This window comes from Triticum aestivum, chromosome 6B, assembly GCF_018294505.1.
Source record: "Triticum aestivum cultivar Chinese Spring chromosome 6B, IWGSC CS RefSeq v2.1, whole genome shotgun sequence".
NCBI lineage: Eukaryota > Viridiplantae > Streptophyta > Magnoliopsida > Poales > Poaceae > Triticum > Triticum aestivum.
The window spans coordinates 723,293,785-723,310,024 of NC_057810.1; the positions used below are offsets into that span (position 1 = coordinate 723,293,785).

The following is a 16,240-nucleotide window of genomic DNA, read 5'->3' on the forward strand; positions in this document are numbered from 1 at the left end:
AAAAATGTCGTGGGTCCCAGATGTCGGCAAACCATTAAGACGTGGCATTTTCTTTTTCTATACGCTGAATATGGAGTTTATAACAAAAAAGGGGAACTTGCTTGCGTATGGCCATGGACATGGTGCGTCCCTACTGTCATCCTCACCACGTATAGTCATCTTCCGATTCCTCTCGTTTGTTGACCATGTTGACAACGCGAGAGGACGGCGCCGCGGGAGCGCACCAAAGCGCGTGAAGGACAACGGCGAGGCCTCGGACGGGAACAAACTGGAGCCGGGAAAGATGCAGCGATGAAGTCGCGGGTGAAAGGGAGTACAAGGGTTGACTAGTTCGGGTGTGGGGTGGTGTTGACGTCGACATTAACGATTCAGGAGACGATGCGTGCGCTGAGGCGCAGTCAGCCATGGGAGGCGGGAGCAGGCGGTCCCGCCAGCGTTGGTTTGATATTGACGGCTGGAGGAAGACGAGACTGAAGAAACATGATAGACTTTAAAGCAGCAAGAGTACTTAACATCCTTAAGGGGTTGTTTGGGTAGCTGGTTTATAGATAATCAGTTATATATAAACCCGTTTGAGGCTCTAACAAACTTAAAACACTGTTTGGCTAATCTAACTAATTCCTGGATAAGCAAAAATTGGTTGTCGTAATACCCAAAATAGGAATTTTTGGAAAAACGGGTCCCGGACGTTTTTATGAACATGCCTTCCAAGAAAGCCGGGCGGGCTGCGTCGTTGACTCGCCGTAACACCTACACGCCCGCCCCTTTATTCATGCTACTTCCTGTTGGTATCCTAGCCACATCACCGCAGTATGCATCGATTGATGCAGAGGCCGAGGGTCTTAACCTCCTTTTCCAACAAAAAAAAGGGAAACGGTTGGGACCGGCGCACCGGCGGAAGATTGGGCCGGTCTCCCTCTTCCTCGCGCAGCTTCCACATCTCGCGCAGCTTCCCGGGCGCGCGCCGCCCCTCTTCTTCTGCCCCCTCCTCCCCACCCCTTCCCCATCCCTTTCCCCTCCCTCCCTCCCCCTGCCCGCCCCCCGGTCGCCGCACCACGCCTCCCCTCTCCCCGCTCGAAGCTCGCCATGCCTCTGCGCGGTGACCATCCCATCTCGCCGGCGACCGAGGGGGGGGGGGGGGTGTGACCACGGGAGATGCTGCAACCGGAGCGACGGGGTGCTACCACGGCGACGCTGATGCAACCCCGCGGGAGGCCGGGGTGTGTGACGGCAATGACCGAGGTGACCGTGGGCTGCAACCACGGCTTTTCTACCGCCGGTAGCCGGTTGAAGCTTTTTCTATATACGGTTGAAGCTTTTTTGTCAATGTTTGCAACTTTTTCTCTGGTCGCAGGTCTGGTTGAAGCTTTTTTTCTTAACGGATGAAGCTTTTTTATACACGATTGAAGCTTTTTCAAACCACAGTGGAAGCTTTTCTGAAAACGATGAAAACTTTTTTCGTTCTTTTGTGTTTGCTACAACCACGTCATTTTTTTGCTGCAATCGGCAACCACATAAGCTACATCCAGTTAACAATTTTGCTACAATGACGACAGCGGGCTGCAGCGATAAGCTTTTTTTGCTGGAAGCGATACACTTTTTTGCTACAACCGGTGTCGTTTTTTGTTGGAACTAGCAAGTGCCTCGAGTGGGCACACGGCGAGGTACAACGCGAGCACAACGACAGGTGCTGCGGCCGGCGGCCGGCGCCACCGGAGATGCGGCCATCTCCCCGGGAGCTGCAAGCCTGCAACCACGGGGTGCAACCATGGGCGCACGCTGCTGCATCTACAAAGGGGAGAAACGCACGAAGGCGGCATAGGTGAGGGCGGCGACCAACGGCGAGGGCGGCGACCGGCGGCGACGACGGCGAGGCAGCGAGCCGGCAGCAGGGGAGGAGGTGCGGCGGCGCGCAGGGGGGGGGTGGGTAGTGAGTCGGGCGGGGAGGAGGAGTGGGGGATTCGCAAGGGGCAAGGAAGACGATGACCCAGTCCAGATCGAGCGGTTACGCAGCCTCTGTGTTAGTCAGATCGAACGGCTGGCGCTGGACCGGCCGAAACGTTTCGGCCGGCGCACCGGCGCCTATCAGCGCCCAAAAGCCACATCGCCGCAGATTAGCTCATCTAAGGTGACTAGTATTGCCTCCCGAAGCCGTGGACGAACACCTCGATGGAGCAGCACACGGTGCAACAACGCGCTTGGAGGCAGGGATGTACGGTTACGTCAAGGCCTCCAAGGTGTTGCTTGACGTGGCCATGGGCGCTCGGCCCTACGACTTTGGCTCCGCGCTCGCCGGGTTCATGGCGGCCTTCCGCCCGCCGTGATATGTGCCGGCTCTTCCGCAATGTCAACCGTGCCCGCACTACATCTGCTCCGGCTTGCTCACCAGAGCGGACGTATATAACCTCTCGGCTCGAGCTGCTCACCGGCATGCAATGGTTTCACGACCGACGGCTCCTGATTTCCGCCGTTGACCGTCGCGTCGATGATTAAGAACAGATCGTGCGACTACGCGCATAGCCTTGTCGACCAGGCTATCTGTGGTTAACGACCGCACCAGCAGCACTGCAGCTTGTGAACAAAAGACTGTATGTACGTGCATCAAAGCATCATAGAATATTCGCATGTTGAAAAGTTTAAATTTTGTTCATCACATTTGATAAAATGTTCACCGGCATTAAAAGATGCTCATGTAGTGTAGAAATATCTGTTTGCACCATTTTCACAAAAATTGGTACCCATTAGAAAATATTCACAACATCTAAAAATGTTCACATGTTTAAAAATTTGTTCATGAAATTTTAAAAAAATCATGTAAATCTAAATATTTGCTCACATTGTTTGAAAAAAATGTTTGCAGCACCCAAAATTGTTCGTAAAAAATATTCACGCTTTTAAAATTAATTCTTGTGATATTATAAGAAAAAGTTCATGAAAACACAAAAAGTTGTTCAAGAAATTTTATAAACAGTTCAAGATGTGTTTAAAATATGTTTAACGTATATTTTACAAATGTTCAACATGTATTGAATAAAAAATTTAAGTATATCTACAAAATTTTCAACCTATATATGAAAAATGTTTAGCACGTATTAAAAGAGTCAACATGTATTTTGCAAATGAAAAACAAAATAACAAAGGAAACCAAACATACGGGAAACCATAATAAAAATTGATTAAGAAAAACAGAAAAAAGCAAGGAGCAACTAATCAGGGTTTACCCCTTGGAGGGTACGCGAAGCGTTAACTTTCTTAGGCCCGGGAGCGTGCCAAGTGGTGCATCCAGCTGCCGCCACATGTTGTTGCACTAGGCGCACCTTGGGGATTTTGATTTTTTTTTCTACAAGCGTTTTTGGGTTTACTTTGAATACATATTTCTGGTTTTTCGACTTTTTCTTGGTTCTACATTTTACATATTATTAGAGCTCATTTGTTGCATGTTCTCTACATATATCATCTCACGCTGAACCTAATATGTGTCCATCATGCATGATTTCTGAGTTTTACTCTTTTCACTAGGAGCACTAGCATGTTAGTGTTATTATTTTTCTTTTATCAGTTTCCTTTGTTCTCTCATGTCTATTAGTGTTTTGGAGCAACCTAGGACCGAACACGATGAAAGGGATAAGGTTGGATTCATTACGGAGGACTTCCGACACCAGATTTAGATGTTTTCAAAGTTCCCCAAATCAAGATCGAATACCATGGGTGCGTAGAGGCGTCACTCTCATGGTTCCAGTGGACCCATCTCGGGCGTTTCAGAGAGAGATGGGGCTTAGATGGGTAGTGTTTGTGGTGTGGCCGACCGACTTTAAATAGAAAGCTCCTAGGTAGGCGAAGCAGCTGCTGCAATGCGGGCGCCCGAGTTGGCTTCTCATTCACCATGTCGGTTTGAATGCCAGGCAGGAGTTAACCGGCATGATTGCGGTAGAAATCCTTCATGTCGTCCCATCCGCTCCGAATCACACGTGGAGAGCGAGCGGCCACGGCGAGAGAGGAGGAAGAGTTTCTTTTTTTGGATGGTCCAAAACCCGCAAACCTTCCTCAACTTTGATTTTGATTTGTGAGATTTTGAACATCCAAACACGTCCGAACAGATTTGATGACCGATATTGGATGGCAAAATATGTTCGAACAATCCAATCCAGACATTTGGGGGCGCTTTGATGAACTGCGTCAGAGTTGAGTGTTGTATACCTGTTCGTGACCACGTCGCACATAAACAAGTATAGGCCTTCTTAGAACGAATACCAAGAAACCACAATAGTTTGATTGTAAAATTTGGATGACCGCAATTTTCCGGGGCAATGCAATTGGAGTGAATAGCATAAAACTACCACAATTTGCGTTAGGGTTTCAAAAAAACTACCAAAAATTTATTTGTGACTAATAACTACCAGAGTCGGCGTCGGCTGTCTAAAAAAAATCAAACCCCCGTTGCTAAGAAATTAAACCGGTTTATGACAAGTCGCACCCCCGCACCTAAACGAACCGTCTGTTTGACCGTTAACTGACATGTGAGGCCCACATGTCAATTATCTCTTCTTCTCCTTCTTTTCCTCCTCTCCTCGTTATCTCTGTCTCTCTCCGCACAAGCCCGCCGAATATGCACACCGGCCGCCCCTCCTCCTCCCTCTCCCCCTCTCCGTGAGCTAGCCCTACTTCCCCCGACCGACCCTCCTCCTCCATCTCCCCAACTGACCGGAGCACGGTCTCCCGCAGGGTGGCGGTGAGCCCCTACATTGCACGTGGCGGCGCCCCTCTGGCCAAGCGCGATGGTGCGCCCCTATGTCCGGAACACGACGGTGGTGAGCCCCTCCATTGCACGCAGAGGCGTCCCTCTGGCCAAGTGCGACGGTGCGCCCCTATGTCCGGAACACGACGGTGGTGAGCCCCTCCATTGCACGCGGCAGCGCCCCTCTGGCCAAGCGTGACGGTGCGCCCCTATGTCCGGAACACGACGGCGGTGTGCCCCTCTATGCTGGTCGGCAAGGTAACACTACTAGGGAAAAGCCTATACACAGGATCTTACCAGCAGCGAGTTTTAAAATAAGGCGTTGCTGCAATTTATCACTAGCGCGCTTCACCAGCACTCGCTGCTGAAAGAAAAGTAGCAGTAGCGCGCCACCTCTAAGACACGCTACTGCTACAATTCCCACGACCCCGCCACGGAGTTAGTTATAGCAGCAGCGCGTTAAATAGAAGGGCGCTACTGCTAGGTAGTTTAGTAGTAGCGCCTTTACGTGCATCACGCTACTGCTAAAACTAGCTATCTCACCACCCACTCTCCTCTCTATCCGATCCACACTCACTCGATCTCCCCCTCAACCCCCCCTGCGCCGGTCCTCCCCTATCAGCCACCGTCGCCTACCCCTCCTCCCTCTGCGCCGCCGTCACCTCCTCCTCCTCACTGGACTCGATACCACCCTCCTTCCTGGACTCGCCGCCGGCCGGCCCCTCCTCGCTCCGCCTTTCCTCCCCCGTCCTACTCTCTCCTCCCTCCTCCAGTTGCCCCTCCTTCTCCCTCCTCCCTCCTCCCTCCTCCATCCACAACCCCTCCTCCCTACTACATTTTGATTTAGTAGGCTAGGTCATATGCAACATTTTGATTTAGTTCATATGATTTAGTTGATTTAGAACATTTTAGGCAAGTTGATCTAGTAGGCTAGTTGACTTAGTTGATTTATAAAACATTTTGATTTATTTGATTTAGTAGGCAAGTTGATTTAATAGGCTAGTTGATTTATAGAACATTTTGATTTAGTTGATTTAGTATGCTAGTTGATAGCTCTGAATATTTGGCACCACCTAGCTGTGAAAATATAAGTGAAGAAGAACCAAAAAAATCACATGCTACTGTTTTTCTTTCGTGTGAAATGGATCGTTAATCCTTTGCTCATATTGCTTTAGAAAAATGGCGCCACCACCACCACCACCACCATGTCGATTGTGCAAGTCAAGGTGCGCCAGCAGCCTTGCAACTGGCAAGCTGTTCGGCATCTACTTCCAGCCGAGTTTTCGTCATGCGGCAGTAATAAATTATATGAAATGTAACAACTATTTTATTTTTAGTGTTGGCATTACTGCATTGTGTCATTTTGCTTTTTTACACAGATCATCCCATGCAATGTGAGGTTGAAATCAACAAGCTGACAGGAGACACTGTGACATTTGAGGCTCCTGGGGGGCCGTACACTATGGAGGTCGAGAAAAGACGCAATATTTCACAAATTGGAGGAGATGGATGGGCCCGTTTCCTTGCCCACATGCGTCTTACTGGTGGTGAGTTGATCAGCTTCTCCTTCAGAGCAGAAAGACCCAAACTGGCTGTCATTTATATCAACCTGGTGGAAGATGATGAAGATGGCGAAGATGATGAAGATAATGAGGACCCACTTGATGAAGATGATGAGGACCCACTTCATGAAGCCATCGTAGCTCAAAGAATGAGGCTGAGCGAGGAGGAGGTGTGCAACCTATGGGACATAATGCCGCCACGTGCTGACTTTGTCGGGGTGCCATTCGTGACCCGCCTGACAAGTACCATGGTCGATCGACATGATATGGTATGTTATACTTACAAATGCAAATTATCCGATGATATGCTTAGCGTAGAGTCCAATGATATGTTGTGTGGAATCTAGTCGATGATATGCTTATTAGTGTAGAATCTAAGGAACTATTAATAGTGTAGATAATCCATATATACTTATTTGCAAGGGTATGTGCGAGGCTATTTATTAATTGATATGTTTTTTCTTTTTCAGAAATTGGCAAAGAGCCTATCTGTGAGTTATGGTATCGAGCCTGATGAAGAAGGCTCAGCTGGACTATGCCTTACCGCAAGGGGCTTCATCACAATCTGTAATTATCGCGTGGACACGGACGGTCGCACACACTTAACTCGGTTGGGTGGAAGAGATTCCTCGATGGCAAGAATCTTCGTGTTGGACATGCCATCCTAATTACTATCAGGAACACCAACCGCCCAGGCTTCAGGATGATGATCGTCTTCGATATCATCTAGAACTACATATGTGTGTGTGGCTATATCATCTAGAACTACATATGATGATCATCGTCGATATCATCTAGAACTACATATGATGATCGTCGTCGATATCATCTAGAACTACATATGATGATCATGGTCGATATCACCAAGTACTGCTTGAGGATGCATGTTGACTATATATGAATTTTTTATCTAGTACTCCCTTCGTTCCAAATTACTCGCGACGAGTAACTTGGAACGGAGGGAGTACTACCTATTACCTACAATGCTTTATGAAATTGATATCTAGTAGTACCTAGTATCTGGACCGAAACCACCGAAACGGGGGAGGAAGCTGGGGAAAATGATGAAAGATATAGCAGTAGCGATGGGCTAGGAAACCGCTACAGCTAACTAATAGTAGCGCGTTCCATAAAAGCGCTGCTGATATAGTTAATAGTAGTAGCACGGGTACGGACCGCGCTACTACTAAGAGTTAGCTGTAGCGCCTTACTAGTAGCGCTGCATCCCGCGCTGCTGCTAGCGTCAAAACCCGCGCTACTACTAGGATTTTCCTTAATAGTGTAAGGAGCAACAACAACGGTGGCCGGCAACGCATAGCATCCGGCGCAGCCAGCAAGGAGCAGCAACGTAGCCAGCAAGCATCAGCAGGAGTAGCAGGCGCGACCGGCAAGGAGGTCCACCTGGACCGAGCCCGTCGCCTGCCTGGAGGAGCCTCGCCTCCGCGCCGAGGCCAGTGCAACCAGCTCGAGCGGGCGCCGCCATGGACAACTGCGGCTGCCGGCCACAGCCACAGTCGGCTTTTATAGGGACTGGATTGCTTTTTTTAAAAATGATGAGGGACTCGATCGCTTTTTAAAAATCTTTACAGGGGTTATGCTGTAAAAATAAGGACACATTTTTAAATCTATAAAAGAACCAGGGGTTGAAGAAAAAATTTACATGAGATTTTTTTTATGAGTAAGAGACACTGACATGTGGGCCCCACATGTCAGTTAATGGTCAAACAAATGGTCAAAACAGACGGTTCGTTTAGGTGGGGGTCCGACCTGTCATAAACCAGTTTAATTTCTTAATGACGGGTGTTACGGGTTTTTTGAGACAACCGACGCCGATTTTGGTAGTTATTGTCACAAACAAATTTTGGTAATTTTTTTTTGTAACCCTAACATAAATTGTGGTAGTTTTATGCTATTCACTCAATGCAATTGACATGTTTTTGACCGTTGAGACCCAAAAGTCAGGCCATGGCGATTAGAACAATAGCCCCGCATAAAACGGGAGATGTGGCCATTGATGTGGAATTGCATCGGCACTGATATGTATCACCTGTAGCGATAACAAGCTCCCACACATCGCTCACGCCCCAGAGAGCTCCTAATTTGCGCTCTTTGCGCCAGTTAACGAGCCCCACAGGCTGGGCCAGCCTAACACGTGAGCTCCTCGCACGTTCAATCGTTGGCTGATAGTTCGATGGTTGACCGTTTAGCATTTGCTAGTCAACCATTGACCGGTTGACTCTTGACTTTTAGGAACAAAATTGTAGATTTGGAGAAGTTCATGATTTACGAAAAATATTCGTGAGCTTGAGATAATATTATGGATTTTTGAAAAAAATTGCGCAGTTGAAAATTGTTTCCGATTGGAAAAAGTTCATGCATTTAAAAAAAAGTTGACGAATTTTAAAACATTGAATGTGGCAGGTGTTACAGACGGCTGCATAGGCGGCTGACCTTTTGTAAGATCAGCCCAGAAGCATAAACGTACGCTGGCATGCAGTAGAAAGAAACCAGAGGCAAACGAAGTCATGCGTGCATTAATCAAGCTAATCTTTGCATTGCAAGGCCTGGTGTTTTCGGGCGGCTAGCATCATCGGCCATTACTCGGCACCAATGACAGCCGACGATCGTCACATCCCATGCATGGGACCGGCATCGGCGTCATGCTTTTAATCCTTGGTTGATCGATATGCGCAGATACAAGTCAGCATATATACATGTGCACTGTGAACGTCTATGTTTTTTTCTATCTACTGTTGATCTTACATCCCGGACATAACCACTGAGGTCTTTGGCCTGTATCCCGGAGACAATGGAATCTATACCTATGCTATCCACTTCGACGTCACCATGAAACCAGGTATGAATGACGCCTATAACATGTCATGGGAGGCCCCTGTTAAAGGTCTTATGGCCTCTGAACAAACAAGATCGTTCGTTGTTGGTTGTGGTGTGCGTGTCTACTTGTTTGGCCATAATACCAACAATCCCATCGGTAGTTGCATGAGTATTTGCCTAGACGACAAAGTGGCCATGGAGGAGGCAAATCTAACAACGACAAAGTGGCCATGAGTATTTCAACAAAGGGCCAAATAAAGAATTCTCTCTGAAGTAGAAGGGCGGCAAACCCGAAGATAAGGAGCAAGGCCGCCCCTAGGTCCATTGGGCTTGAGCAAACCAAACCGTATACTTGAACGTTGAACAGCCCAGCGCTCTCTTTGGGCCTGCACTCACTCACTAGGGTACATGCATGTGGCCTCAGATTGCAAGGTGATGGTGCAGGACTTGAAGAAGGATAACTCTTTAGTTTACGGAGCTATCATACATGAAATAACTCATCACTCATCGGATTTTGCTTTTTGTAAATTTAACCATTAATTTATGCACTCAAATGTTGAAGTTCACAACTTAACAAAGAATACTATATCTCTCGGGGGTGGCCGTCCTGTGTGGTCGGGTCACCGTGGAGATCTTCCCTCCGTCCCTGTAAACATTGCAACGAATTAATAAAAGCTTCGTGAGGTTGTCTTAAAAAAGGTAGTGGTATGTGAAGGGCACGTCCCCATGTCTATGTCTTTGGGGTGGATGTACGTGGGGAAAATCTATAGAATTTTTTGTGATTAGACCCGTCGATTGGCACGTAGTCTGCCCGTCAATGTGGCCCGGGGATTAATTGGATGGTCCTCAGCAGTTCCCTGCACAGCACGGCCACAAGCATAAGCTTGTCCTTCTCCTTGGCCACAAAACCAGACGTACCCTTCACCATTGAAAATTTGCAAGGCGTAGTGCTCCCAGGCGGCTAGCATCATATCAGCTGGCCAAGCTGCGCTCGGCATGCAGCGACAAGATGACGACCGCGCAGGTGGGTCATGCACGTCGGAAGTACTGGTGGTAATTAACTTCCCGCCAAAATTAAAAGAATTTCCTCCGGATTTTTTTTAAATAATTTAAAAATACTGGTGGTAACTGACCCGCGATGACTGTAATATCCGATGGGGCATCATGCTTTTAATACGTGATCGATGCGTACAGAGGCAGCGTACATACACTCTCAATAGCATCTGTGTATCCATCTACTATCTGTTATTGATCCTATATGGCCACCATAACACGAAACCAACCACCAACACCTAGAACAAACTTGCCCGCCGCCGGAGCCATGATGAGCGCCGTGTGCTTTTTGTTGGCGTGCTTGGCGGCAGCCATGCGGCCGACGTCGGCCGCCGAGGCTGGAAGGGATGGGATCTTGCATATCCCTTTCGCCGCCGACCTGGCTCGGGCTCGCTGCCCTTCCAGATGCGGGCATGTTAACATTTACTACCCATGGGGGATAGGGCCGGGCTGCTTCCGGCAAGGCTTCGAGCTCACGTGCAACAACACCACTAGTCATAAGAAGCTCTTTCTGGCCAAAACTACCACTGAGGTCCTTGCCCTGTATCCCGAAGACAATATGATCTATTCCCCTGTTATCCACTTCAACGTCACCATGGCACCAGGTATGAATGACACCTATGATATGTCATGGGAGGCACCTGTTAAAGGTCTTATGGCGTCTGAAGAAACAGGCTTGTTCGTTGTTGGCTGTGGTGTGGGTGTCTACTTGTTCGGCCATGATACCAACAAGCCCATAGGTTCTTGCACGAGTATTTGCATAGACAACAAAGAGGCCATGAAGGAGTCAAATGCAAACCAGTTCGATAGCGATGGTGGGATGGGATACTGTTCCATCCGTTTGCAGCACGACGTGCGAGCCTTTGGGTTCATAGTTGGGCGCCTCAATGGTGGCTTCTCAGCACTATCAAGTCGAGGTCAAGGGCTCTCTAATAGCAGTATCAAAGTTTTCTTGGCCGAAGATTACAAATTTCATATGGTTGACATCTATTCAAGTAGGATAGACGAACGGAATGTTGACGGGGTATATTTTAGCATGGCCATCACGGATCAACCAAACTGTGAAAGTGCTCAGAAGAACAAGTCAAGCTATGCTTGTAGCGATAACAGTGATTGCCAGGGTCTGTCATCTGGAGGCTACTCCTGTCGCTGCCGCGGTTACCCATATGACGAGAATCCATACATCATGGACGGCTGTCAAGGTCAGGATTTACTCTTTACTTAGGATTATATATATAAATATTCAACTGACATCTCATGAATATTGTATTCATATATGCACAATTGAATATTATGGTAATTTTTGCACCAATGTTGTCGATTAATACAACTTTTCTTCTTATTTAACGCTCGCAGTCATTTTTTATTGGGAAAAATCATTGCGCATCCTAGGTAAAATATTTACTTAGTAGTGCTACCAAAAAAAGTACTAATTGTATTCTCGCCCAAGACTAAAAATTGCCTGTCATAGAAGTTCGAAAATCAACAGACCTTTTTGCAGAATATTTTGACCCATTTGGACATAGTACTGTTTTCGATTATACTTGTTCACTAGTGGCACATGGGTTACTTTGCAGCACTCCTGCGGTCTCTACTAGTGGCGAATTCTTGACAACGTTCTACTCCCTTTGGATGTGAATATAAGTTGAGCACAGGTTCTTAGGTCTTTGATTTGACTAGCGAAACATGTACTGCATGTCACAAAAAATATACATCTTTAGAATCATCCTCCACTGAAGTTTCTAATCATTATGTTTGTGATATAGTACACGTGCTTTGCTTGTTAAATTGACGACCTAATATACCGTGTCCGACTTATACTACCACCGGGAATAAAGACTTAAGTTGTTTTCATCAATCTCCACCCAATTAATGGGTCTGGTTTACCACAGGTAGCACGTACCTTTAAAATGTTCTGGCTAGCTATTTTGGTATCATTAATTAATGGTATAATAAAAGTGTATCCCTAGTCTAGATAGGATGGCCGTTAATTCTCATGCTCCTAACGTAACTTCTCATGGGTCAATATCCCAGTGTAACTTCTTCCCGTGTCATTCCATCTGCAGCAAGTTACACTCCCAATCCTAAAGGAGGTTGCAAGAGGTTTTGCGGGGACACAAACATTCCCTTTCCTTTTGGGCTTGAAAAAGGTTGCTACGCTGCCGAAAAGTTTCGTCTTAATTGTACATCAGAAAACATCACAATTCTTGATCGAAATGCCAAATACATTGTGGCCAACATTTCAGTTAATGAAGGATATCTTACTGTTAGAGAAATACAAAACAACTCAAGGTACGGCGATGAAGATCTTGCGGTAGTAGGTTATACAAATGATGGGCACATGGAACTAGAAGACATCGTCGGTCAATATGGTTTTTATTTGTCTGAAGAATACGACATGAAGATGTGGTGGTCTGTCGATAATTTAACCTGTCCGGTTGATATGAGCAAGCAAAGAAGTGCTACGTACGCATGCCGCAGTGTCAATAGCACCTGCATTCATGTCACCCGCCGCCGTGGGAATGGGACGATGCAGCTCGGTTATCGTTGCCAGTGCTTGCCCAATTATGAGGGAAATCCATACACACCGGATGGTTGCACAGGTAAACATGCTACAACTTCCATTACAAATTGGCATCCAACCGTATGCATGATTTTCCTAGTACATGAAATGATTGACTAAAATTTTGACAATGATACATTGAGCATGATTCATGTGTTGCAATTCTTCTCTCATCTTGATCCAAAGAGTTGGTTTCCTCTCTTTCTTAGTGGAGTTATGCTAACTAGGTGAATGTCCAAGTCATACTACTCATACAACATGGTTCAGCTTAGTTGTGTGCATCACATGATGTAGAGACCAGGAGGGTGATAATTTTATTACTTAAAAAAAGGCACATTATGCTAAATGACTAGGCACCAGAACTAGAGTTTGGCTAATTCATGAAAATGCTAAAAATAGTGCTTGATCCCTACTTGAGCTTTGTTGGTTGATCTAAGGCTGGATACCACCATCATATATATGTTTATTCTCGTAGAACCATTTTTCTTTTGTCTTTTAAAATATGTGCAGAAAAACTTCCAAAACTTTATTGGCAATGGCATACACATAAGCATGTAAATTCGCCTCATGGAAACGGAAAAGGAATGTTATTTACATATATGGCATCAAAAATATTTTTAATATTAGTTTTCTATACAGGTTGGTTGTTTACTAAGATATACTTAGAAACAATAATGGCGAATGCAACATTTTGGAGAGCCCGTTGATGTATAGAGGTAGCTTCAATATGTGTAGGATGAATGGTAGGCCAAGGGTGACCTAGCTTTGGTTCCACATTTACTACATGCATCATTCATTGCTCACATACCTACCTATCATAGATATCAACGAGTGTTTGTTGATCAATACTTGCAATGGCACATGCCAAAATTATCCCGGGGGCTATAGTTGCGAAAACTGCACTCATGGAAAAGACTTTGATCCAATAAAAAGGAGATGTGTCACATCAGCAAAGAGACGCAGTCTTCTCTTAGGTAAGTCGTATTGAAATTACTTACCTCAATAGAATTGCAACTTTAAAGTTAAGGACATGTTTTAACAACTACTACTAGATGTATAGGTATTACAATTGGAATTGGTTGTGGCCTTGGTGCCATAATACTTGCGCTAGGTATAATGGCTTTCATCAGCAAGTGGAAGAGAGGCATACAGAAGAGAATACGAAGAGCATACTTCAAGAAAAATCAAGGCCTACTCTTGGAACAACTAATATCAGATGAAAGTGCCACCGATAAAATGAAGATATTCTCCTTGGAGGAATTAAATAAAGCAACCAATAACCTTGATGTCAGTCGTGTTCTTGGCCGTGGAGGACATGGCACCGTTTACAAAGGAATTCTATCTGATCAACGTGTAGTGGCTATCAAAAAGTCAAAGCTAGTGGAGCAAACTGAGATTGACCAGTTTATCAACGAGGTTGCCATCTTATCACAGATCATTCACCGAAATGTGGTCAAGCTTTTCGGTTGTTGTCTCGAAACAGAGGTGCCTTTGTTGGTCTATGAGTTCATATCCAATGGCACACTATATGATCTTCTTCACACTGATGTAAGTGCTAAATGCTTACTTTTATGGGATGATCGTATTAGGATTGCAACAGAAGCTGCAGGTGCTCTTTCTTATCTCCACTCAGCTGCTGCAATACCAATTTTCCATAGAGATGTCAAATCTTCCAATATACTCCTAGATGGCAACTTCGCTACCAAGGTTTCTGACTTTGGTGCTTCGAGGTCTTTATCACTTGATCAGACACATGTAGTGACAATTGTACAAGGAACTTTTGGTTACTTAGACCCCGAGTACTACCACACCGGGGAGCTGAGTGAGAAGAGCGATGTTTATAGCTTTGGAATTATACTGGTGGAGCTTCTAATGAGAAAGAAGCCAATTTTTATTAATGAACAAGGTATAAAACAAAGCTTGGCTCATTGCTTTGTGGAAGGACTTCAGCAAGGAGTTCTCATGGAAATCATGGATCCCCAAGTTGCAGAAGAAGCGAACCAGAATGAAATTGATGAAATTGCCTCAGTTGCGGAAGCATGCTTGAAAACCAAAGGAAGAGAAAGGCCTACCATGAAAGAGGTAGAAATGAAGTTGCAACTCCTAAAAACTAGAAGATTAAGGAGTCAACTTCCTCCCATAAATGATGGAGAGATCGAGTCACTTGGGTGCCTAAATGGCGCTAGCTCTCATGCACAGAGCAACAGCATTGTCAGTAATGTTGGCTTAACACCTACATGCAGCTCCGGAAAGTACAGTCTGGAGCAAGAGTTTTTGAACTCGGCCAGCTTTCCACGCTAGCGAAGCACACAATGGAATGATCGTCTGCTTACTAAGCTTCTCAGGTGCATGTCAGTTACCCTACGCATGCTTATATAGAAAAACTATGCAATGTATGTAGTTCCTTTCAGTGGGAGTATGCCATGTAAATTTCCGAATTGTGTTTGTAGCTTATCTCATCTGTGTAATTTCTTTCGATGGCAACTTATTGCAATTAAGCTACAGTGGTGAATAAAGTTATTTTATCATTGTTTTTTTTCTTTTTCAACAAATTTCTTTTTTGCCGTATACATTTCTCACTACTCATCCTATATCCTATATACTTAAGAAGTTCATCCCCACTACTTGATTTATCTCAACATGCAGCATAGACACGTCAGCATCCAATCACATACTGCCACGTCACCCTTCACCCACTTAAGCCCTCCTCAAGTCTGACCAAATATGTTCGCTGAAAGAAAAAAAATTCCTAATCACTCCCTACTGTCCGCACCCCTGGTCAGACCCGAAGCCCCCCGTGATTGTTCCACTTCGGTTCCTCCTCCCGCCGCCGGCCTCCCTCGCCGGTGGTCGGAGCCACTTCCTCATCCCGCTCCCCGGCTCCGGATCCTCCTCGCGGCGACTCTCCGGTTACTCCTCGCGGCGGCGGCGGCGGCAGCGACGGCACCAGACTCCGCCTATCGCGGGCCCCGGTTCCCGCGGGATCCAGCAGGATGATTCCGTGGATGCGACCGCCGGTCCCTCCTCGCGCCATCGGCCTCCGGTCGCCCCAGTACGCCCGGGCGGCATCGGGAAGGAGCAGGCCACCGATCAACCACTGCCCCTCCCCCCCCTCCTCGCTCCTCCATGGCCTGAAGCGGGCATCCCCGAGCAGCGCCTCCCCTCTGGTCCCTCCTGACGCCGCCGGCCTCGGACCGGACGAGGCCGTCCCCGCCACGGTCGGCCTCGGTTCCAGTGGGATTAGCTCGGACATATCAGTGCCTGCAAGCCGGTGAGCATGCCTCCTTACTGTGGTTTGGTTGGTCTGTTCTTCCCATACGATGCCTATTATTTTTGGTGCTTGCGTTTGCTTCCCAGGTGGTTTGTCATGTGCTGTTTTCTTCACGTTTGCTGGTGTCTCCGCACCTTACCTTCAATCATTGGGTCAACGTATCTGCAGTTCAAGGTAATATCATCTTGTTTTTCTTAGTTTTTCCTTTGCTCTCACCAACC

General features: G+C 46.6%; 1 protein-coding gene across 1 annotated transcript; it reads left to right on the top strand.

Moving 5' to 3' along the window:
* The first annotated feature begins 10,498 nt into the window (after positions 1-10,498).
* Positions 10,499-15,058, top strand: LOC123139776 (wall-associated receptor kinase 2-like). The gene is made up of 4 exons (XM_044559484.1): positions 10,499-11,387; positions 12,252-12,788; positions 13,570-13,722; positions 13,809-15,058. The coding sequence occupies exons 1-4, from the start codon at positions 10,499-10,501 to the stop codon at positions 15,047-15,049; spliced, it is 2,820 nt and encodes a 939-aa protein (XP_044415419.1). The 3' UTR covers positions 15,050-15,058.
* Positions 15,059-16,240: the final 1,182 nt, after the last annotated feature.

Excerpts from the sequence above, each read along its gene's own strand:
- LOC123139776 (XM_044559484.1), top strand. The coding sequence starts at position 10,499 with ATGCGGCCGACGTCGGCCGCCGAGGCTGGAAGGGATGGGATCTTGCAT. Across the intron at positions 11,388-12,251 it reads CATCATGGACGGCTGTCAAG|CAAGTTACACTCCCAATCCT; the intron begins GTCAGGATTTAC and ends TTCCATCTGCAG. Across the intron at positions 12,789-13,569 it reads CACACCGGATGGTTGCACAG|ATATCAACGAGTGTTTGTTG; the intron begins GTAAACATGCTA and ends TACCTATCATAG.